At 42.2% G+C, this 22,923-nt stretch overlaps 1 protein-coding gene across 4 annotated transcripts in view; it reads left to right on the forward strand.

Annotated features, from left to right (window-relative positions):
• Positions 1–22,923, forward strand: part of Erc2 (ELKS/RAB6-interacting/CAST family member 2) — a 925,224-nt gene that overhangs the window by 519,391 nt on the left and 382,910 nt on the right. For all 4 annotated transcript variants that reach the window (XM_051140768.1, XM_051140793.1, XM_051140783.1 and 1 more), the window contains exon 15: positions 20,804–20,964. In XM_051140768.1, the coding sequence (XP_050996725.1) occupies positions 20,804–20,964 (161 nt within the window). The remainder of the gene's footprint in view (positions 1–20,803; positions 20,965–22,923) is intronic.

Here is a 22,923-nt window from a genome sequence, read left to right on the forward strand (position 1 = left end):
CATACACACACGTACCATTCAATAATAATAATAATAATAATAATGATAATAGCACTAATAATAAATATGTGCTTCAATGTAGTTGAGATTAACATGAAAATCTCTAATAGCCTGATAAATGTACTCCTTGACCCTAGTCAGGGCCCCACAAATGTATGCTCGTCACTTATGATGTGGATTCAGTTTAAAGTTTGCCTATTGGGAGTGGAGTGATGGCTTACTTGGTAAGATATTTGCCATGCAAGCATGAGGACCCTTGTTTGGTCCCCAGTGCTGATGTAAAAAGCCAGGCACAGATGATGTGTATACCTGTAATCCCAGTTCTGAGGAAGCAGAGACAAGAGAACCTCTAGTCCTTGCTGGCCGACTCCAGATTAGCTGAACCAGCAAGCTCCGGGTTCAGCTGAGAGGCCATCTCAAAAATAAAGAGGAAGAGTGGAGGATGGGGACAGCCTGACACTGACCTGTGGCCTCCACCTCCAAACATATACACTTGTGTGCCTACTCATGTACAGTCAGGCACACACACATAAAAAGACTTGCATGGAACCTGGGACAACCATAATAGAGTAGGTCTAAAAAGTGAGGTTTAATTAGCATTTTAAAAAAACTTTGGTTCTATCTTGTTAAGTTTTTCATATAACTTTTTGAAATTTTGAACATGGATCATGTACTCAAATAGAGAACTGCAGGTGTGGCCAGTAAATTGAACAAAGTATGTCCAGAGAAGAACCACAGATTTGGGTTCCCAATTTTGTGAGATGAAGTTCAAGAGGTCATCAAAAACAGGAAGAACAGTAGGGTGGTGGTAGTGGTGTTCTGAAGAACTGAAAATGGAGTTGCATGCATCTCAACAGTGTAAGGATTTGGGTAGGAGTAGTTTATGCAAGAAAAGAGAAATGCTGGCATCATTCTCAGACGTTAAAGGAGACACCTGACCAATGCTGGTCCATGGCCTCTGAGTGCTGAGCTTCTGTTTCATTCTTAGCCAATAGAGGATGTTAGAAGAATTAAGTGTTTAAGGGGAAAGGCCAAATTTAACCTCCAGCCTTGCCAGGGTTGACATTCAAGGGAGTGAAGCTAAGATAGGGCTGTTTACGCCCATGCCTCTGGTTGCTGGGAAGCTAGTTCATTAATAAAAAATTTTAAAAAGTGGCAGCTGTCTAATTTTGGCACTGTCTTGAGATATCTTCATATGTTATAACTCTCCATCATAGAATTAGCAGACTTCAGAATACAATACTGAGTGTAGTTTAAAAATGTGCATGTTTGGAGGCTCTGCACAAGATGAGCCTTCAGTTGACTTGCTTTCTACTGTCTGGGTCAATGGCTGTGCTTTCTCTAAACAACACTGGCACGGCTTCCCAAGAACTGAGAAGAGAGCAGAAACATTGTACTAGCTTCAAGTGATAGCAGGGAATCGAAAGTCTTTATTTACCTGAAAGTGGATCATTTAGATTTTTGTTTTTTTGAAGTGAGATATTATTCCTAGAAGGGCGGACAGTTGTTTTTTGAAATACCAAATGGCTCTTCCCTGACATGGAGAAGCTGGGCCCATGTAACGGGCTGCCTGCAGAGCCTGCTGGCCATGATCATCATGCTTCCTCCACATGACTGTGTGGGAAGCAGGGCCAAGGAGTGTGGGGAGGGGGAGAGGAGCTTCAGAGAATGTACCCTCATTTTTTTTTAGGCCAAGGCTTGTACCATGGGCGGAACTCTTCATTGGAAAAAGTAACTTTCCAATTATTCGTTTTTTAGATTCTTACTTTCCTACAAAATTGTAAGACAATTTTAAGAGTGTTTAAAGCAAAACTTCAGTAACAATGTAGGGTACATAAGTTAAAGAAAATTCAAAGAAAGTCTTGTCTGCCTCAGATCCTGGACTCCTATGGTCTTTCAGGAGAGTGCTTTTTGCTACTTTTCTAGTCCTTGAAGAGCTGGGTGCTCTTTGATGCAGTGAGTTCTCTGCAGTGTTTGTCCTCAGTAGTGACAGGATCATGTTCAGACAATGCATCATTCTCCTCTTTCCCCTTGTTTTCTCCCTCCCCCCCTCCCTAGCTCATATTTTCTAAATACAATACTATAACCCCTTCACTTCCTTGTATTCTCAGAATTGAAGATATTAGAAGTATATATTGTTTAAATATTGGTATCAAAGTATCAATAAAATTAATCTAGTTTTCTGTTTGCTCAGTTTAAGACAAAATCTAACTGTGTAGTCCAGGCTGGCCTCAGACTTCTGAGTGCTAGGATTACAGGTGTGCATCAACATGCCTGGCCTTAAGGAAATTCACTTTTAATTAGTTGAGCTGTGTCTTTCCAGATGGCCTTCTTCGTTGTGATATGTATGATGTGATGTGAGTGTCACTTTGTCGTAGTAAGCAAGAATGGCTGTTAATTTCATATAGCAATGATTATCACGAGGATTGGGTGCTTTTATGAAAATAAACACCTACACATTTATGAATAAAATGAAGTGACCTTCCAACAAAAAGCTCCCTCATTTTCAAAGCCTGTTTTGTAAACTATTTTTGGTATACTAATGCCATTAATTGATAAACATCATGATCTCTATAAATTTTGCTTTGGTTGTTTACTTCATGGTCATCATTTTTTTTCATAGTATTGACATGTAGGAAGTCACACCACAGAGCTCTGGGCTATCTCCTGTTAGACGCCTCAGTTCTCCCATCAGTGGCTCTCATCCCTTTCTATTACATATTGCATACTATCCTGACTCTGTTGGCCAGTTCTTCACAAAGAATGTCTGTTGAGGCCATGCCACCATGAAGAACTTTGCATCACCTTGCAGATGAATTGCTTCTCTCTGGCCATTAGACATGTGTGGACTTCATCTGGACTCCATTGCCTTTGAGCCCTACCTCCTGGCTAGAGAAAGAAATGCGTTCCTTCTTTCCTATAGAGCCACTGTAGCCAAGTTGCTCCATTGACCTTTGAACTTTGAGTAGGAAAAAAGCAGACCATGCTGCTGGAATTATTAAAAAAAAAAAAAAAAATCAGTTGTATCTGCCTGAATGTGGTATTATGATTTTTTTTTTTATGCTCAGCCTCTTGTACTGATTTTACTTTGTGGATGTGTTAGCAGAGAATTTCACCTCACTGAAGACAAATAATTTTAGTTTCTCAAAAATCTCCCTCATGCACAAGGGCCTAAAATCTCATTCATGCTCTGTGAAATGGAAGAAATTAGATATTTGGGAATGGAAATTGGTGGTCCTACAAGCAGTAAGAGATCTAAAAGTGTTAAATCCTTTCATAAATAAACCTTCATTCAGGCTGGAATGTCTTGGCTCAGTCTTAAAGGCGATACTGTAGGAGACACACAGCCGTGACTAGCCTGGGAGGTAATTATCTGCACATTCCAGGCTTGGTCAGCCATCAGTGGGGTTGGCTAGCCATGGAGTTGGTGTTCTCTCCCTTACAAGAAGATTGCATTTAGCCAGGCCTCTGACCCTGGGGCCTTTACAAGCCACATTGTTTGTGGATTTTAGAGCAAAACAAATTTCTTAGTAGTGGCAAACATTATCCTCCATGCCTTCCAGATCTCTGTGCTGGGCACCATATGTCTTAGCAGTTTGGGCTTGCTTTCACTTGAGTTAGTGATTTATGTTTGAAAACTTTGTAAGTTTAGTTTTCCCTGTGTATATGTGTGTTAAACTGGTCATTGCACCCAGGGCCTCACCTATGCTAGGTCAGCACTCTACTCTCGCTTTCTTTTGGGCGCTACATTTATATTGTCAGGCTATGCGTCTATGAGCTTGAGAGTGCAGTTGAGAAGCGAAATCTGGTCACATGGTTCATGTCTCAGGATAGACAGAGATGGGAGAAAAGGAGCTATGGGCACAGACACCTAGAGCCTCATGCCTGGCAGAGTGTGACAGTAAGCTTTGGCTGTTAGCAAATGAATTTCTAGAGAGCTAGTCATTTGGTGACTCTCCGCCTATTTTTGTCTCTCTGTAATGGAAGTACCTCTTCAATGATACCGCGGGACAGTCGAGCTAGAAGTGTTGCAGCTTTTGGTGAACTTTTGGCAGTAATAGAACCCCACCACGCATACTGTTCCCTCTTACCTGGGAGTTAGCAGCAATAAGGAGCCTGTCACTCACTGCCTGCGGGCCTCACTACTGGCTGTGACTGCTTTGCCTGTCAGCGTTTGATTTCTGTGGCCCCCTGCTTCATCATGTCCTTGTGATGCCACCACTTCCAGGAAGCCTGTCTCCCTTGTCTTGCTTCTCTGATCGTATTGTCCCTAACTCATGTATGCTACTCCCATTGCCTTGGCCCCTGTGCAGTGCTGGGATCCCAGGCTGTTTCCTGTTAGTTTTAGCAAATAATACTTATCATTTATCAAGTGTTTACTAAGGGCAGGGCACAGGGCTGAGTGTTTCATGGATATTTTAATCTCTAGGCCTCACTATGACCCTGGGTGAAGTGTATTCCTATCTCCACTCCATAAAAGCAGCAGCCCAGAGAGTGTAAGTGGTTTGCTCAAGGTCACACAGCTGGTAAGTGGTAGAGCAGGGGGTTTGAGCCTTCATCACTCCTGTCCCAGAGCCTGTGCTTCCTCATGTTTTAACACTGTTGTATGTCTCCATCACATTCATTGCTATGGCTCAGGCAGGAATGAAATCCCCCCTAACCCCTTCCTACTAGTGCTTACAGAGTGTGTGTCGCCAAAGGCACAGACCCCCCATGACCTCCTCCCCCACAAATCAGGAAGAATTCCAGTCCTATAATTCCTGCAGCAGCCCTGGGTGGTACTCTGTGTTCTCTCTAGCAAGCAAGACCAGGGACCCTAGCCAGAGATGTACAAGGACAGCTGGGCAGGATTGAGTTGAGGCCTTTTTTTAACCTACTATTACTGATTTCTCTTCTGTACAAGCTGTTAGTCCATTGATAAACCTAGCAGATAATGTCTCTTGGATGGACCTGAGAATAGCTTCAGCCACTGATTCTGCCAACTGTGAGTGGTTACTCTGCTAGATGTCTAGTCAAGTCCAGGCTGCAACAGTGACAAAGCCGTGCTCGTATCCACAGAAAACCTTCCACCAAGGTGAGGACAGGGAGGTGAGAGTTCCTGCTGTAATCTGGACTGTTACTGTGGGCTGAGCAGGACTGCCACACACGGTGTTGGGCTACAGCACTGTTATGTTCAGCTGCATCTGTCACCTGCTTAGGATGAGGCCAAGATGAGCTTCTTTTTGAAATCTTCTCCCAAACACAGAAGTACCTGTGAATCGGGAAGCTTCCCTGAACTGAAAGACCACAGTCCCTTTGTGGTTAAGGGTAATCCTCTGTGAAAACACATTCATTCTGCCTTCCCCACTTAGGGCAGGACTTGACATCTGTGTCTAAAAGCCCTTTGGGAAGTGAGCCCGATTGTGTGAACTGGTAGACTGCAACACTGAACAAGCATGAGGCACAGAATGAGTTAACATGAACTTTGTTGAGCTGCACCCCCAGAGCTGCCTGAGGGGCAAGCGGTGGGGGGTGGGGAGACTATGTTCTCAGGGAATACCAGGTGCTGATGGTTGGAATATATGCAAAACCTTGTTGTTTCGGCTAATTCTAGTTATGCATTAACTGAATGCTATGGTTGCCAGACCTAAGGATAGGCATTTCAAAGGGCAGAGTTGGTACTACAGAGATGGTACAAAGAGTTTGGCAGGGAAGAAGGGAAGATGCATATAAAGAAATCCCTGCACCGTTGACAACAGTGGCACATGCTACCAAGGGAACAAAATGGGAGCTGATACGGGAATAATAGAGAGATGCAGGAGCTGGGCAGCTGCTTTATCAAAGGCGACGCGAAGGGGCCTCTTGGAAGTGATGATGTTTACTTTAAGACCTGAGTGTGAGACCATGCCAGGTACTTGAAGAACAGGGGAGGAGGAAGTTGGAAAGAATGCATGGTAAGAAATAGATTCCATAAGGCCTGGGGTGGTAGGCAAGGGCTTTGAGGAATGGCCAAGGTGACCCAGGAGTTATTTGAGTAGGTGGGCAAGGGCTGCAAGTACAGGGAGACACAACCATTGCTAGGTGCCGGAAGGGGTTTAAGTTTTATTTGCAGATTGGTAGAAACCATACTGACTCTTTAAGTTGGGTTTTGATTTTGGAAGTCAGCGGTTATGGGTGTAAAATTTTCTCGGTCCCTTCGATTGTAGGGTCTGACTTCCTTTATCCAGATATGATACAAAATAGGGAAATGACAGCTCACCCTCCGAGTCCTCACACGGCTAAGCGTATGTCTCAGAAACATGGCAGGAGGAGCAAGCGGGGAGCTGTTGGTTCGTATACGTGATCCACACAGTCTCTTTGCAAAAAAAAGGATGGCTTGTCTGTGGAAGCAAGGTCACATCTCCTTCCCCCTCCAGGCAGAAAGAGTGACAGGGTGAGCATGCAACAGGTCAAGTTATAGCATCCCATACTTGGAACCAGTGACTATGTTCAGGTAGGAAGCTTTTTCTTTGCTCACTTTTGCCTTTTTTAAAGTCGCAATATTGCCAACCATTTGTAAGAGACATCTTAGCCCCAGCCAAGCCACAGGCTGAAGCAGGATCACTGGTCTTTCTAACCTGGAGTGAAAGATGCTGCCAGCTCAGCTGGCTCTATCCATACCTTGGTGGTCAAAGCCTACTGAAAGGTTCACATAGCCATTCCCTTCAGCGGTGTCATCCCCCGGGCCTCCCCTTTCTACACTGTAGAGTGGAGAGTTTTTTATGTTATTAGAAGCATCCAGATGAAAACATATTGGTGATGGTTTCCACAGCAGTGGGAATCCCTGCTTTTTTGATCAGGGCTGCTAGAGTTGCAAAACGGAGCTTTCTGGACATCGACACCATAGCAAAAAGGGGGTAGAATGAAGCTGGCAAGGGAAGAAACGACTTTTGATGTAATAAAAATAGGATTGTTCGGAGCCGAGATGAGAGCATTTCTACTACTTGGTATTCAGCTGAAATGTAGCTTGGAAGTCACATCAGTGAGTATTACGTTTCTTTGGAACTCCAGCTGCGTTTCCCATCAGTTGCGTTTTGATTTCATTTAGCTTGCATGGCCACCAGTAAAACTATAGACAAGTTCCACTTGTGTGTATGTTTGTCTTATATTTTTAGCTACAGACACTGCAGCTATTAAAATATGATTTTAGTATCTGTTTCGGGAACCTGGAGAAGTGACTCGCTGAGGGCTAGCGTCTCATACCACCTCTGACTGCCCCTTGCTCCCGGGGCACACTCACACCGGCACTTCATTTGTTACCCTGCATTAGAACATGTCCCTGCCACCTCTGAAACTGTCACATAGGCAAGGCCTTTAGAACCTGTGTCCTTTAAACACAAAACAGGATTATGCATTAATCTCAGGCAGGGAAGTCCCAAGCGCTGTGTAACCTAACAAGTCAGACCAGGCTTTTGGCAAGTCCCTTCCTGGACTGTCCTTTGCTCCTGCTGGTGACCTGGTAGAGGAAAGAGTGGATGTGTGTGTGAGCCTAGGCATGACTTCTTGAAAGATCAACATTTGTACACACTGGAGTCACCTTTTATACATAGTGCTGCTGACATTAACCAGAGAAGTGGGCCTGACAGGCGGGCCCCAACGCCAGCGGGAGAGTGGCTTGGCTGGGCGTACACGGTTTATCTGAAGGGATTGAGCACAGGGTTAGTTACACAGCATAATTGTTGGTAGTCCAAAAGGAACTATTGCTTGGAGAGAGGGGCTTTGAGGTTACTGAGTGCAACCTACCTAATGTGGTTATTTGTTTAAATGCACGCATCGCTGTTATGCATTTCAAATATCAGGGCTGTTTCTCAAAGCGAAGTCTGAATACCACAATTGCCTATAGTTACATGTACCACTGAGCATTCTTGAAGAACGGAGAGGAAACAGAATGAGAAATACTTTTAAACAAAGCCATTTATTTGAGAAGCTATAAAAGGGAGCAAAGGTCCCAGCTGAAGCAATCAGGTCTTGAGTGAATATTTGGCATCAAGGCAAGGAGCCGAATTCGTTCTTCTGCTTGGCTAGAGACTGCTTAGTACTCTGAGCGATATTTGATGCAGGATTGTGTTTAATCACGTTATATGGGATGAGACTATAATCTTGTATTGGTAATCAAAACACTGAATATATTTTTAATCTGGAGAGCCTCTAGGGAAAAAAAAAAACCAAACCTTATTTTAAAAATAGAGTACAAAGGTACAAATCCCAGAAAGAGTTCTTTAGGGAAACATAGCTGTTTGCAAACTACAGTGCAGTATTTAGTAAAGCCAGAGCCAAGTGCGTCAAGTATAAACTGCCATCAAGTAGAACCGTTCTCCACGAAGATCTGGGGACTTCGTTTCTGCCCAGATGAGCAGAGAAAACATCTGTGCACATGTGTCATCAGGAAGTACCAGTTTCTGCTGACAAGTATGAACACTCTGTCAGCAGGATGTACACTGTGGACGGTTTACAGGAAGGGTCTCTATGGAAGGTCTCAGGAAGGATCTGAGTACAACCCTTGGTATCCACCAGGCCTCTCAGTCTGTGCTGGGCTCCCAAGGACCAACCCAAAGCACCTAGCAGAGGTTGTGGGACAGCTTAGGAGACAGAGCCAAGGAGAAGCAGAGTACCTAGCTCTGGGAGCCTAGGATGAAAATTCTATTATCCTCAGTTCAGATGGATGGACAGAATGAATAGTGTTATTCCCTGGGGTCTTGGGAAGGTCTTGACAGCACATCCGTGGCTACTAAGAAAGAAGGTGGGCCAGGTTCCACATATCTACTGTTGCGATCCACTTAAAGGTAGAAAAAAGGCAAATGCTTCAGGCCGTGAGAGGCTTGCCTGGCTGCCTTACTGTTGTGGTGTCTCTCATCCCCATCTCTTTGTGTATGAGAACTGTCAGGGAGGGCATCCTCATCCCAAGCTTTCTCTTTATGATGTGATTTCCCCAAAGTTAACTGATTAAAAAAATATATGTGGCAGTAATATCTGTGAGAAGAAGGAGCCAAGTCACTGTGGGGGATGTTCGGCCCCAGGGACCCATTTGAGTGGGTTTCCTTCTGAAGAAAAATGGTCAGCATAAAGCCTCTATACAATGTATAAATAAGGGAGACTTAAAAGTGGAAATTTTGAGGGGCACTTCATGTTTAGGTTTTGCTTTTCTCCTACTGAGGAGCTAACCATGTCACACACCAATAGTTCGGAGAGTGGATTACATTTGAGTATAAAGCTGCATTATGTAATTTTTCACTTATGTGGATGGTAGTTATAAGGAAACCAGTATCTGCCGGTGTCATTTATATGTACTATCCTATAGCTTGTAGCTACTATTGCATTTTTAAAATGTATATGCACTTGTGTGTGACTGCTTGCTTTATGAAAACAGGACCCAATGAGGGAGGACATTTTGTCACATGATTCTTATGGATCCATGTGTTGGTTCAATAGGTTCAAGCCACTGATTTGGATCTTGACTTCTTCTTGGATTTATGGTCTGCCTCAAGAGCAGAAGGCACTTACAACACTTGGATTTTTCTCTTCTCTTTATAACTTCATCTACCATGCTCATTGCCATTTATATCGTCGCATCAAGAGCGTTCTATTAGTAGAGTTGTGGAGTGCTTTTTTTTGAGATTTGCTTTTTTAAAAAATCAACTGAATTTGTTTGAAAGTCACCTGAGTGGTGTGTGTCAGTATTCCTTCCTTTCTGATGCTCACTCATCAGCGATCCGTGGATATGCCACAGTGTGACTGATCTCCAGCTGAAAACACAGCTTAGGAATAGTAAGAATATTGATGCTCTCAACATTTTCTATGTCTTTTGTGTGAAACCATGTCATGCTTTTCCTTGGTTTTGTTTGCTGGCTGTTTGTTTGGTGACTCCAAAGTTGTTGAAAACAAAACAACCTCTCTTTCAATGAATTGCTTTTGTTGGACATCACTCAGGCAGACTTTTGTGACCCTCTTTCTGCAGTCTCTATTCTGATCCATCAGTCCACATCTCTATCCCTATGCAAGGGCCACACTGTCTTGTTTACTAGAGCTACACTGAGAGTAGAGCTATTGCTCTATTTATTTATTTATTTATTTATTTATTTTTGTGAGAGCTTCTCTGGAGCGTAGGCCTTTTCATATAAACTTTACAATAAGCTTGTCTATGCCTGTAATAAAACTTGCCAAGAGTTTGATAGGAATCATGTTAAAACTATAAATCAGTTTGGGGGAGAAATGACATCTTTATTGTATTTAGTTTTTAAATTTACAGGGACACCATATTTCTGCCTTTATTTGAATTGTATTGATTTGTTTCATTAGAGTTTTGTTATTTTTTGTGCATAGATACTGTACAAATTTATTTCATCTTAGTGGCTATAATTGGCATCTAGTTCTACACATTTTTGCATGTTTTTGTTAGCATATGGAAATGCAACTGGTGTGTGTGTGTGTGTGTGTGTGTGTGTGTGTGTGTGTGTGTGTGTATTTGATCCTGCATTTTTGAAATTCTACTGAATTTACTAGTCTGGCCAATTTTGGGAGATTACTTGGAATTTTCTAGACAATTTCGTTGCCTGCATGTAGGGACACTTTTACTTTGTTTTTAATTTCTACAATTTTTATTTTTTTCTTGCCATATCACAGTGGCAAGTATTAAGCTGAATAAGAGATGTGAGAGACTGTTGATGTCCTTGGCTTGTTCTTGGGGGAAAAACACTTTCTATGAAGTATAATAACTATAAACTTTCTCACAAGTTCCCACTATTAAAAAATACTTCCCTCTGCTTCCTTAGATGGTTTGAAACACAAATTTCTATCTTTAGAGGGAAGAAAATGAAACAATGAACACTATTTTGGTAGCTCATTCAGTTGGTTCCTTATGACAAGTGTTTCTAGGAAAACTGGGATTGGCAGAAATCTCAGGTGATCTGGGAGAGCTCCTCTCCCTGCAGTGTGCCTCCTGTATGAACGAGGGTTACTGCACTTGTGATTAGGAGTGTCACATAGCACAGTTGACAGGTAGAAAACTGTCTCTGTCATCTTTTCATTTGGAAAGCTACTAACCTGCACTCCCGGCATACTCAGAAAATCAAGTTTACTCCTTCTCCAGTCTGTGAGGGAGCTGAAGACCAGGTAGCTTAGTTTTACAATGAAGCTTAATTGTTTAGGGGTTAAGATGTTTTTAGGTCTAGCTAGGTGTTCTAAGTTGCTACTGACAAAATGTGATGGAGATTGATTTACATTCAGAAATTTAGATGCACCAAGATAGGAAAGATGTCTTCTTCAAGGCTGTCAAACACAAATAGCCAAAACACTAAGAATGTAACATTTATATAATTCCTGATTGTGTCACAGTTCTTTTTGCCATGGGTAATCTATTGTATATATGTGTAATAATATAAATGTATATCTACAAAATAAAATAATTTAAAAAAATGAGCATTCTGCTTGGTGGACCTGGCCTTACCATGTAAAGTCCTGAAAAGGAACTTCTGCAAGAAAGATCACCTTCATGATCTTAAAAAGGACCCCAGGCTCCAGATGAGAATGCAGTCTGCCAGTACGTTGAAGCAAAACTCAAGAGGCTGAGTGGATAACCCAGACCTACCTTGTCCCGTCCGGTCTTCTGACTATAGACCCCTAAGCTATTATGTTTGTGGAGGTATTCGGTTAAGGCATTTAGAAAAGAGCTGGGATCAAAGAGCACAGTGAACATAAATGGGTACAAGATCCATCTACTAACATGCTCATGCCTGTGTTTGTAGATACCAGCCACATGCCAGACGGTGTGCTCTGCTGTAGGGGCACTAACCAAATTGAGCTGAGCTCTTTCTTTGCTCTTGAGGGGCCCAGAGATTCCTCCCAGATCTCCCAGTTTATCACCTTCTAACACCTGTCCCCTGATATTTGCACTCAGAAGACCCATATCCTCATGAATAGTAGACCCATGCAATTCATGGGTAAATCTTTTGCTTTTTCTCAGCATGAGTGAGTTACATATAAATATAGTGACTTTAGTCTTTGGAAATCTGCGAGGATCCAGTGGGCTATAGAACTCTCTATTATTTAAATGAGAGGCAATAATTATTTCCTTCAAGATGACTCCTCCTCTTTTCTCCCTGTCAGCATATCTCCCTCAGTGAACTAGCAATCATATATTATATGAGAATATGGCTTGCCATGGGGGAAACTGGAAGCATGCATTGAGTTTCCTGTGTTCAGGGAATGAGGAGATGTAGAGAGAGGCCACTATTGTTGCTCAAAGTAGACACGTGACTTGAGAACAAAGGGCCAGGCCTGGACTCAAGCTTGATTTGGGCTGATTTAAATTTTGTTAGCATTAACAGGTGTTTCCTCCAAAGCCAGATCTATAGGAGACCCATCTTACTCTTCTCCTTTGGAAACTACATAGGACTTCCCTAGCTTGGATCATAAGAAAGCAGGTCTGCCTAAAATCACTACACTGATTTGCTGACTAAGAGTGAGCGCACCACGGTAATAAAAATAGCCAGATGACATGGATAACTGGTTCAGACTTTCTAGGGCCTGACCATGTATTTTGAGTGCATCAGAAATTAAATGATATCAAAATCAGACAATGCTGCCTAAACACAATGCAAAACACTAAAGCAAGTTATCAGACAGGTTGTTGAAACCCCATTAAGTCTTTAGCAGGGAGGAAGGAGAAATGATCAAGGCACACGCACATTGGAGGGGAGGGTGAGGTGGCAGGAACTACCGCTGACAGCTCCAGAGTCACTAACACATGGGCACTCCCTGGTGAACCATGTTACAATCAGTATAAATCTAGTGGCTGTCAGGACCAAGCACTCATGCTCAGAACTGGAACGGCTTTGACGTCATTTTGGCTGCTGCTGGGTCCTGTCCTGCTCTGCACTTCCGTATTCTTCTCTTCCCCTTCTTTGGAGGCTAGAGTTCATCTACGACCCATTTACCCCATGGAAATAGCAACCTTTATGCAGACCTTTCTTGGCTGAAATATCCTAAAATTATTTATTTCACTAACAATGCGTATTGATAGCAATAAGTACAAGGAAGAATATAACATCTTACCTAAAATCCCTTATCTAGATACCATCCAACCCATGAGAATAAGTGATGGATTTCTTTCCAGTCTTTTTTCCCTATGAATATACATTAAAATACCCCCACTTAGTTACATTTTATTTTATTGTATTAAAATAAACACTGTATTATTTTATTTATTTTTAATATTATTTATAAACCTGGTTTCCTCACCTAAGTTTTTGTAAATGTTTTTCCTTTACGTTAAATCTTTTGACTTAGCATCTAATAGCTCCCTGACATTCTAAGAGTTGGGTGTCTGTGTATGTTTTTTTTAAATCCAGATTCTTTGCAATATTATCATATGTATGAGTATATAATTTTCTAATCTCATGTCTTTTAAAGTAAAAAACATATATGTGTTTCTATACATAGTGTGTGTGTATACATTTAATTGTCTTATGATGCTTGCATACATTGTGAATAAACTCTTGTGAGAACATCCCTTATCCTGTCTTTAGAACAGATCAGTAAAGTGGAACAGCTGGACTAAATGGTAATTCTTAAGTGTTACTCCATACAAAAAATGTTTAAAAAGGTTTCTCCTATGATCAGAAATAGAAGTTTTCCACAAAGATCAGATGTCACCTTTAGTCAAGGCAGTGAAATGTGCCTGTCCTGATGCTGCTCTGTCCAATGAAGTGGGCATATGAGTGTGTAGATTCAAATAAATTAAAATGATATTTAAAAATCCATTTCTTATGGTATAATGCCCCTGTGCCAAGTGCTCTGTAGCCATAAGTGGTTAGTGTATGCCTTTCAGACAGGCTGGCCCAATGCCACTACCGCTGCAGGGTGCTCTGTTGGGCACTATGCTCCATTACATTTCTCCATCCCTTCAGCTTTGGTAAAGATTACAATATGAGCAATGCACATTTTGCAAATGTTTGACTTGGCTTATTAGAAATTAAACCTAAACCTCTCCACATCTCATTGAAGAAGAGTCGGCCATCTTTCTGAAAATGCAAAGGGATAGGATTCCAACTCTTTGTCTTACTTATCTTTTCACAGCCTGAAAGCTAAATGCCAGTATTTAAACAAACACCTCCCTTCATAACATTGCAGGCTGTTGTACGCACACTAGGAGCAAACATGTAGGTGCTGTAGCTCAGGTGGTCCCCACCAGCACCTGACAAGTGCAGTGATTGGCCATACGTAACAGATGAGCAGGTGGGTGTATATAGAGGCAAGCACACAGCCAGCACACCTGGGCTCTGCCTCATGAAGAGCTCAGCTATCTAGCTTTGGAACACTCCTCAGTACCTCCATACTGTTCCTAACGAATGGCAAACATCCCAGCTGCTGTAAGAGCACCCACAGCCAGCACAACTGGAAGCCTGACCCCACAGTGCCTGGTGCCAGCTAGAGTGGAGCATATCTGCCACCATTTTGGAGAGTGGTACTTACTTGTATCCTAGTCCCCTCTGACAACTTAATGGTATCTGTAAAGTCAGATGTACTTGTTTCCTACATTTCTTTTCTATCCATCTTTTGTCACAGCACATGATTTGTTTCATTAGTTTGGGAAGGGAAAGAGAAAACAGAAAATGTTAAATGTGGTTGAAATTGAGGAGCTTGACGTGCATTCTGTTTGCAGAGGAAGACTGAGAAGCATTGTATTCATCAGAGTTCTTAGGTGCCTTAATTCACATAGGAGAGAGTGAGTTACATGTATAATCTGGAGATAGTTGTATGGTCCAGGTCCAGGTGGTAGACAGAGTGGCCATCAGTTTCAACATTTTCCAAAAAGTGTCATCACTCTAATGCAGCAGTGCAGAGGTGGAAGGGTGGACCAGATGCAAGTGCCAGATACTGGTAGTAGATTATTAGTGGTCCTTGCTATTAAGAGATCCTAAGACTCACATCATTACTTGTTGAAAGTTGCTGCTTCTGAGGCAGGAAGAGTTAAGCCTGAATCATTATGTTGCCCTTCCTTCCTTCCTTCTTATTTTGCACTTGTTTGTGTGTGTGTGTTCACGTTCATGGCGGGGCACATGTTTGTGTATGTGCAAGTCAGAGACAAGCCTTAGGTCTTGTTCTTAGGGGCTGTCAGCCCTATTTTTCAAGTGAACCCTTTCACTGGAGTCCGTGGCTCTCTACTTGCTGGCTGACCAGCAGCTCCAGGGACACCCGTTTCTACCTTTTCAGTGCTGGGATGACAGTCATGCGACCCCGTGCCTGGCTTTTTCTGTGGGCTCTGGAGACCGAGGATTGGTCTTACGTCCTCAAGCCTCCATGGCAGGGACTTTATACTGCCCGAACAGCCCTGGGTTGGGTAGAGGCAGCTTGACTAGTAAATGCCCCCATAAGGTGTTAGACAGAGAGAGCTGGGTACTTTATCTGCACTTCTCTCAGGGTTGGCTTATGTCAATCCTGCATGATAGCTCTGTCTTCCCACTTGGTTAGAAAGGATTTGCAAGTTAAAAGAGAGGTCAGCAGTGTCCAGGGTTCCCAGGCTTGTCGACACTTTGGAATCACCTGGATCTAGCTTCAACACCGTGCATGATCACAGCATTGGGAGATTTTCTAACTTCATAAGTGATTTTAATATGTAGCAACCTAAAGCATTGGGATATATATATATATATATATATATATATATATATATATATATATATATATATATGTATGTATGTATGTATATGTGTGTGTGTGTGTGTGTGTGTGTGTGTGTTATAACAACAATTAAAGAAATCAAGGCCATAAATTTGACATAGATCAGGGGGTTACATGGTTGAAGGAAGAAAATAAAAGGAATGGAGATGATGTAATTATATTTTAATTAAAAAAAAAATGTTAGCTGAGTGGTAGTGGTGTACACCTTTAATCCCAGTACTCAGGAGACAGAGGCAGGTAGATCTCTGAGTTTGAGGCCTGCCTCTTTTACAGAGTAAGTTCCAGGACAGCCAGGGCTACACAAAGACATCCTGTCTCAAAACAAAACAAAAATCTGAGAGAAAAAAAAAATGGTGTAAGAACACAGTGATCCTCTAGGTGCAAACAGCACTTGATCCAGGTCTGTTTGCAGAATTCCAGCTTTTGATCACTCAGAAGTATTGGATAGAGTGAAGGGGCTCATGTGGAGATTGGGCCCTGAAAGATGGCCATCTTTATTTAATAGAAAAGAATGAAGGACAGCCCAGAAGTGTATGTTCACATGACCATGTGGTTGAAGGTTGGTGAAAGCCAGCCTGAAATTCTTGAATTCAGTAATAAGCACACACACAATGGGTCAGAGATTCACTGGACACAGTGTTAGTAAGAGCCACCACTCCCACAGCAACAAGTTCTAGCTGTCTTTAATGTCAACTGGATTTGATTTAGAATCATCTAGGAGACCGAAGCATACCTCTGGGGGGCGGGGGTGAGGGTGTTCAGAGATTCACTAAAGAGAAAGACCTTCAGGAGTGTGATAGGTCCCATCAGATAGGCTAAGGACTTGGATAGAATAGAAAACGAGAAAGTAAGCTAAGGACCAGCATCCACTGTGTTCTGATCTTGGGCCCTTGAGTGTAAATAAGCACTTCTCTTGGTAGGCCCCTAAGTCTTATCCACTCTCAAACCATAAGTTAAAATTATTGCTTCATCCCCTAAGTTGCTTCTTTAGGGCTGTTTGGTTACAATGAGGAGAAAACTGACTTACCTGTGTCTCAGAAGGTTCTTTGAGCTAAGTAAGCTCTCTTACTAGCCCTGTTTCATAGGGGAGGAATCCGAGGCCCAGAAAATCCAGAATCTAGAATTATGCAGATATAAGTGACAGCTCGCTCTTGACTTGTGTCTAAGCAGCCTCCTATGCTGCCTGTTGTGTGAAGAACATCCCAGATGTTTCCTGCTTGCTGGTCCTCACACCTAAAGCTTCACATACGTTGCTTAACTCCTGCTGCCCCTGCTTGCTCAGGAGTTACCCCTGTTATCAATGAGGAGATTTGATTGCATCCACACGGTTCCATAACTAATAAGTGTTGAAGTGTTGAAGCAGGAATTACTAATATCGACGAATCTAACTTAATAATTTATACTTTTAACCATTCTTAGCATTTTAATACCTTAATTTAAAAATTTTTTTATGTTAAATCTTAAGTGAAATACTAGGTATAAGACAGATAAAAGCAGACTTTAACTGCCCTTGAGTTGGGGAGGATGGAATGAGGCCCTTGCTGATTCTCATTCCTCCCATTCTGTTGGCCTGTCAGCCCCCCCAGACAGCATGGAGGAATCCTTCGCACCTGCAGAACATAGTGTGAAACACACTGCTTTGCATCATCAGAGCCCTTAGCTGTCAGGTATAGGCCAGTGACGTTTTGGACAGATGTTGAAGATATAGCAATGGTTCCCTGGCAACAGGAAGATTAGTTGTGACAGTAATTCTTCTGGAACTTCATTGCATGCCAGACTCATGTGGATCAGAATCACAGGACAAAAGGGCTGAGGCTGAGGACGATGAGAGATTTCGGGGTGGGGGGTGGGGGGGAAGGCTCTTAAGTGTCTCAGTGCACTTGAGGGGGGTGGGGGGAAGGCTCTTAAGTGTCTCAGTGCACTTGAGCCATTACTCAGAACAAGGTGCAGTATAAACAACAAAAATCTATTTCTTGCTGCTTTGGAGGCAGAGATGCTCAAGACCACAGTGCTGGAATGGTGTAGCTCGGGTGGGGGCTGACGTTCAGGTGGCATCACGTTGAATTCTTTCCATGCCCTTACGTGGCGGAAGAAGAAGCACACTTCCTTGGTCTGGTTTTACCAAAGGTTAAGCATGAATCGGGATTCAGGATCAGGTCTTCCCTCATTGCCTAGTCCTTTCCAGAGGCCATGTCCTTGGGTTTTAGGAATTCGCATATGAGTTTGGGTGGGGCACAAACTTCAGACCATAACACTAAGGAGAGCATGATATTTAGGAAAATGGGAGGGGCTACATCAATACTAATTTGTTTAAAAAAAAAAAAAGCAAACTCTATTTTCAAAGATTACTTAATGACAAAAGTGCCCATGATGGATTAATTATTTATAAGATTAGACATTCATTCATATATTCATTTATAAATGAAATATATATATATTTGTATATGTATACATACATACATATATGTACATACATAGAGGTAGAAAAATTACAATAACAAAATATTATAATATTTATTTCTAGGTGATGGAACTTGAGGGTGTCTGAATTAAAAATAATGTTGTTAATTATGAAGGAAAAGAACACTTAAGTTTTCATATCTGTAGCCTTCAGATTCTGTGGAGAACTGGAATGCTGAAATCTGATCTAATGATCACTGCAGGAGGGGAAACACCTCTTGCTCCTTAGTATTCATGTTTGGGGAGTAAAGAGAGCCATTCACAGAACTCTAAAACATTAAACCTACTGTAACCATGGCCAATGCCTAGAAACATACTCTGAGATGGTGATTGCTTGCAGGTGGCTGCAGGAATTGTGGGTCGGAGGCCAGTGCCACAGCAGGTAGCACTTTCTGTCAAGAACTCATAAATTGGGATGGGGGTTTTCATAGCCTGACGTACTGTTTCAAAATCCTGCTTGTAACACGTTGGGAATGTCCATCTTACCCAATACTAGGAACGACGGATGTTGGGAACAAATCATATTGCCACCATTGAAACACGGATTTGGCCTCTCAGGTGTCCAAGTTCTTGTTGTAGCATAGCTGAAACAAGCAGTGGATGCTCGTAACTGTAACTGGTTAAACGTTGTTTGGTTAGGAGATCCTTAAGCTGGCTGCCATCTGCCACAAGCAGAGTGGAGGCAGGGGAACTAACAACTTGTAAACCTAGTTAAGTTTGGGTCTTGGGTCTACAGGTTCAGACAGCTCAGCTTCAATTAATAAGAAAGAATAAGAGTCCCAGAGAGACCCATCTTCCCTGGAATAAATAGTATATTTGAAGTAAAGAATATTGGTGACAGAAAGTAGGGTCTAGAGGATACAGGTGATCTCACGTGGAGAGTCAGCACATTCTCTGAATTGGTCTTTAGTGTGACTGTGTTATGACAGTTTTTAAAAAGTTTTATTTTATTTTAATTAAATGTGGGCATGTGTTTGCTGGGAGGGAGGTATATGCACACGAGTACAGGTGCTGACAGAGGCCAGAAGGTGTTGTATATCCCAGAGCTGGAGTAATAGGCAGTTGTGAGCTGCCTGAAGTGGATGCTGGAAACTGAACTGCAGTCCACTGCAAGAGCAATGATGTTCTGGACCACTGAGGCATCTTTCCCGCCTGTGATATAGCTGGAAACTAAACTGGGGTCCACTGCAAGAGCAATGCAAGTTCTGGACCACTGAGCCATCTTTCTAGCTTGTGATATATTTTTGAAATGCTGCTATATAATTATAAATCTATAAAAGAATAGGCTAATTTTAGTGTGTTGCTTTTTAGAAGGGCTCCTTGTCATATTTTTTGATCTTCATGTAAAGCTAAAAGACTTAATTATGTTTTAGAAGATATAAATTTGTAAATATTAGTCTAGTCTATAGGTAAACATATATGATTTTGTATGTCTTGTAGATCACCATTTATACTCTGTGCTTTTAAAACTTTTTAGTTTTGGCTTTGATTTACAAGGTCGTTAAATTTCCCCTTTTTTATCAGGGCAAGATGGAGGGTGTTCTGAACCTTAAAAGCATGTAATTTACCTTGGATATGAACTTTAATGCTTATTCTGAATGAAGTCCATGTAAAAGTGCAGAAATTGTGCAGAAAATCTTTATGAATTGGGACCTAACATGTCACTGACACACAGTGAAGGGCTTTCTGTTGACTTGACTGATGGATGAGCCCAGGCTGCCAAGTTCAGCTGGGAGGAGAGTCTTAGAAATCTACACCTCAGCTCTGGAATCTAGAAACTTCCTGGAGCATGATTTTGAGTGAGCAGAGTGGGTGTAGACTGCATCTGTACATGAGGCGACATTTTACCAGCCTTCTTCGTGGAAGTCTGTGGAACATGACCATAAACACCCGCCCTCTTTGTTGTGTATTGGATTTAAAAGCCCCCAATGGTTTGGAGAAGGTTATGCCTTGTCTCAGAGCTTCTAGGTCCAATTTTCACGGACCTGGCTGAAAACCCCCGATATTTGATAGTGTGGCTTATTTCTATGGTGTATTAGCACCCTATAAAAGTTACATGTCATTTATTTCAAGTTTGGAACCCTCTCAGGCTTCAGGGGCAAAACAAACCTGAGACTTTTGTGGCTGGAATTCTGTTTACCTTTGGCCAAGGCCTGCTTCCTGATTGGAAGTCAGGGAAGTGAGGTGAGACCGGCTCCTGAGGCTCTGTTCACATCAAATACCTTTGACCAAACAAGGTTTTGATAGGTTAAAACGTGAATGAATCTGAAACACTTGATTAGCTTTCTGTCTAAGCACTCTGGGGCCTGCACACAAACGTATATAGTGCCAGTGTATCTGAGTCTTACTTTCCTCCAGCTAGGGAGGGTATTGGAGATTATTAACCATAGGTTGAAGCTGGGTCAAGCACCCCTTTCTAATAGATATATTAAATAGTCTCTATAAAGATCACTGCTCAATCCAACTGAATAGACCTTAGGGAGTTTGGGGGATTTCTCATGTTTGAAAGTGTTGTTTTCTGTCAGAGACAGAGAGCAAATGAGCTCCATTTGTGTGTAGTGTCTGTCTGTGTTTCTTGTAGCAGAGTGTTCCTTGGGTATGAGTGAAAGAGAACTGACTGACATGTGGGCCTCCATGTGCCTTTCAGATAGAGGAGCTGAGGAATGCCTTGGAGAAGACCCGGCAGGAGCTAGATGCCACCAAAGCGCGCCTCGCCTCTACCCAGCAGTCTCTGGCTGAAAAAGAAGCACATCTGGCCAACCTCCGGATCGAGAGGAGGAAACAGCTAGAGGAGATCCTGGAGATGAAGTGAGTGCCCATCTTTGTCCCCCTGGTCTTTTGTTTCCTCCTTTTGATGCTAGAAAAAGAGCGGGCCTGGAGACATGAAGGACTCAGAGAAAGTGAGTGGGTTTTGAGATACTATTTATTTCGTAAACTATAGCTTTGGTGGCTCATTGTGCACAACGTTTTCAACGTCTGTTACTTTAAAGCTCTATGGCCTGGTTTGGAGTACGTGGGTCTGTTTTCTCAGTTCTGCTGCAACGGTCAGAGACTACAGAGAGACTGAGGTAATCCGAGAGCTGCCATGGCCTCACTAATTATTATCTTCACTCCTCTTCAGTGCCTGGCTTATACTGGTTTTCATAGTATCAAGGAAGCAGAACTCAGATTTGGTAGATTGATAAAGTTAAGGCTGGACTCTCTTTTCCCAGCACACGCACCTTGTTTCAGGTGGAAGGTAACAGGTAAGTGAGAGGAGATATCTCATTGCTTTCTTTGCTTTAATTAATAGCATGAGGTATGGTGCTGGCAGGGGATGGGGGAGGGAGCAGTCTTTTCTGTGGCTCTATGACACACCCACCTACATCTGCCCACCTCCTGTATTTCTTTTCCAGTGAAAGATCACCATGGAAGAAAATAGGAAGGACAATTATTAAATAATTTGAATAATAGTTGCAATGGATTTATTTTGAAAGAACTAGTCAAGAAATAGCATTTTTATAAATGCTTAAATTAATCAGTAAGATATCCTTTAAATCCTAGTTTCTCCCATCATAAGGGGAAGCATACATAATTGTGGCATCTTAAGCCAGTAACAGAGACTTGGAAATTGGTGGCTAGGTATGGAAGAGTGACCCCATGGTGACCCAGCAAGCCTTACACATGGTTAACATTAAACTGAGAAAGCTTAGATCATGGAAAATATGGAATGAAATATTTTGAAGGGTTTAATAATAAGAATAAAATTTTTATGTCTCTTCAACTACCTCAGTTTCTCCAAGACCAAAGGACAAGTAAGGTTTTTTTCATGAATAAACTCATATAAACTAGCATTTTTGTCTAATAAAAGATGATATAATAAAAACAGATATTATTATATACCATTTAGAAGCCAGAGGACTGAGACTCTGAGAGATTCAAATAATTTGCTTAAGGCCACCTGGCCAGGATTAAAGCAAAGTCTTCTGTTTCAAGCTCCCTTTCTCCTACCTCATTCTCCCATGGAGCTTTGTGTCTGCCTGAGTCACCGCTGAAATCTTGTTGCCATTAGCAGAGCTAGCCATATGGCAGGTGCTTACTGACCGCTGGGCAAGTGAGTGGATGAGAGGGTGAGAATGGAGTCTTGTAGAGCTGAGAAGAAAAGCTTTTCAGACACAGACATCTGTGTCATCACTCTGCTCGGTGGTGTAGTAACAGCGGTGACCACACAAATGTGTGGCATCCACAAACACATCCCACTTTTGTCTCTGTGTATGCTGCTGTGTGTTCACACAGCCCTCTTGTTCTCATTCTTCAAGGCTCTCCATGTTGACTCTCCATCTCCTGCGATGCTACAGTATGCCATTATGAGAGTTTTTTTTGGTTCTTGTTTATAAAGAGAGAATGTACTTTCATAATTTTGGGGAGAAGGAGTAGTAAAGGACTATATGAGTTTGGAAATCATCCCATCTTGTGTACAGTCTATTACTTGTCAGGGTAGCTGTGACAGGGAGACACCCCTAATCTTGCTGACCCTCCAACAATGTGCAAGGGGTAGATGTCAGCAGAGGCCATGACACATGTCTACAAAGGCTCTGTTGGCCAGTGACCGTAATGTCACATGTCTAAAGTGCTTTGTGAGGGGTACCATTTATCTAAACTTGGATTTATTTTTCTTAAACATATAAATCATTTCCATGTGTATGCTTTCCCACTTAATTTCATGATTTCAGATGGCACCTAGCTTCTGCTGAATTGCCACATTATTTCTGAAGTGTTTAATCTGTT

The sequence above is a fragment of the Acomys russatus genome, chromosome 3 (genome assembly GCF_903995435.1).
Source record: "Acomys russatus chromosome 3, mAcoRus1.1, whole genome shotgun sequence".
Lineage (NCBI taxonomy): Eukaryota > Metazoa > Chordata > Mammalia > Rodentia > Muridae > Acomys > Acomys russatus.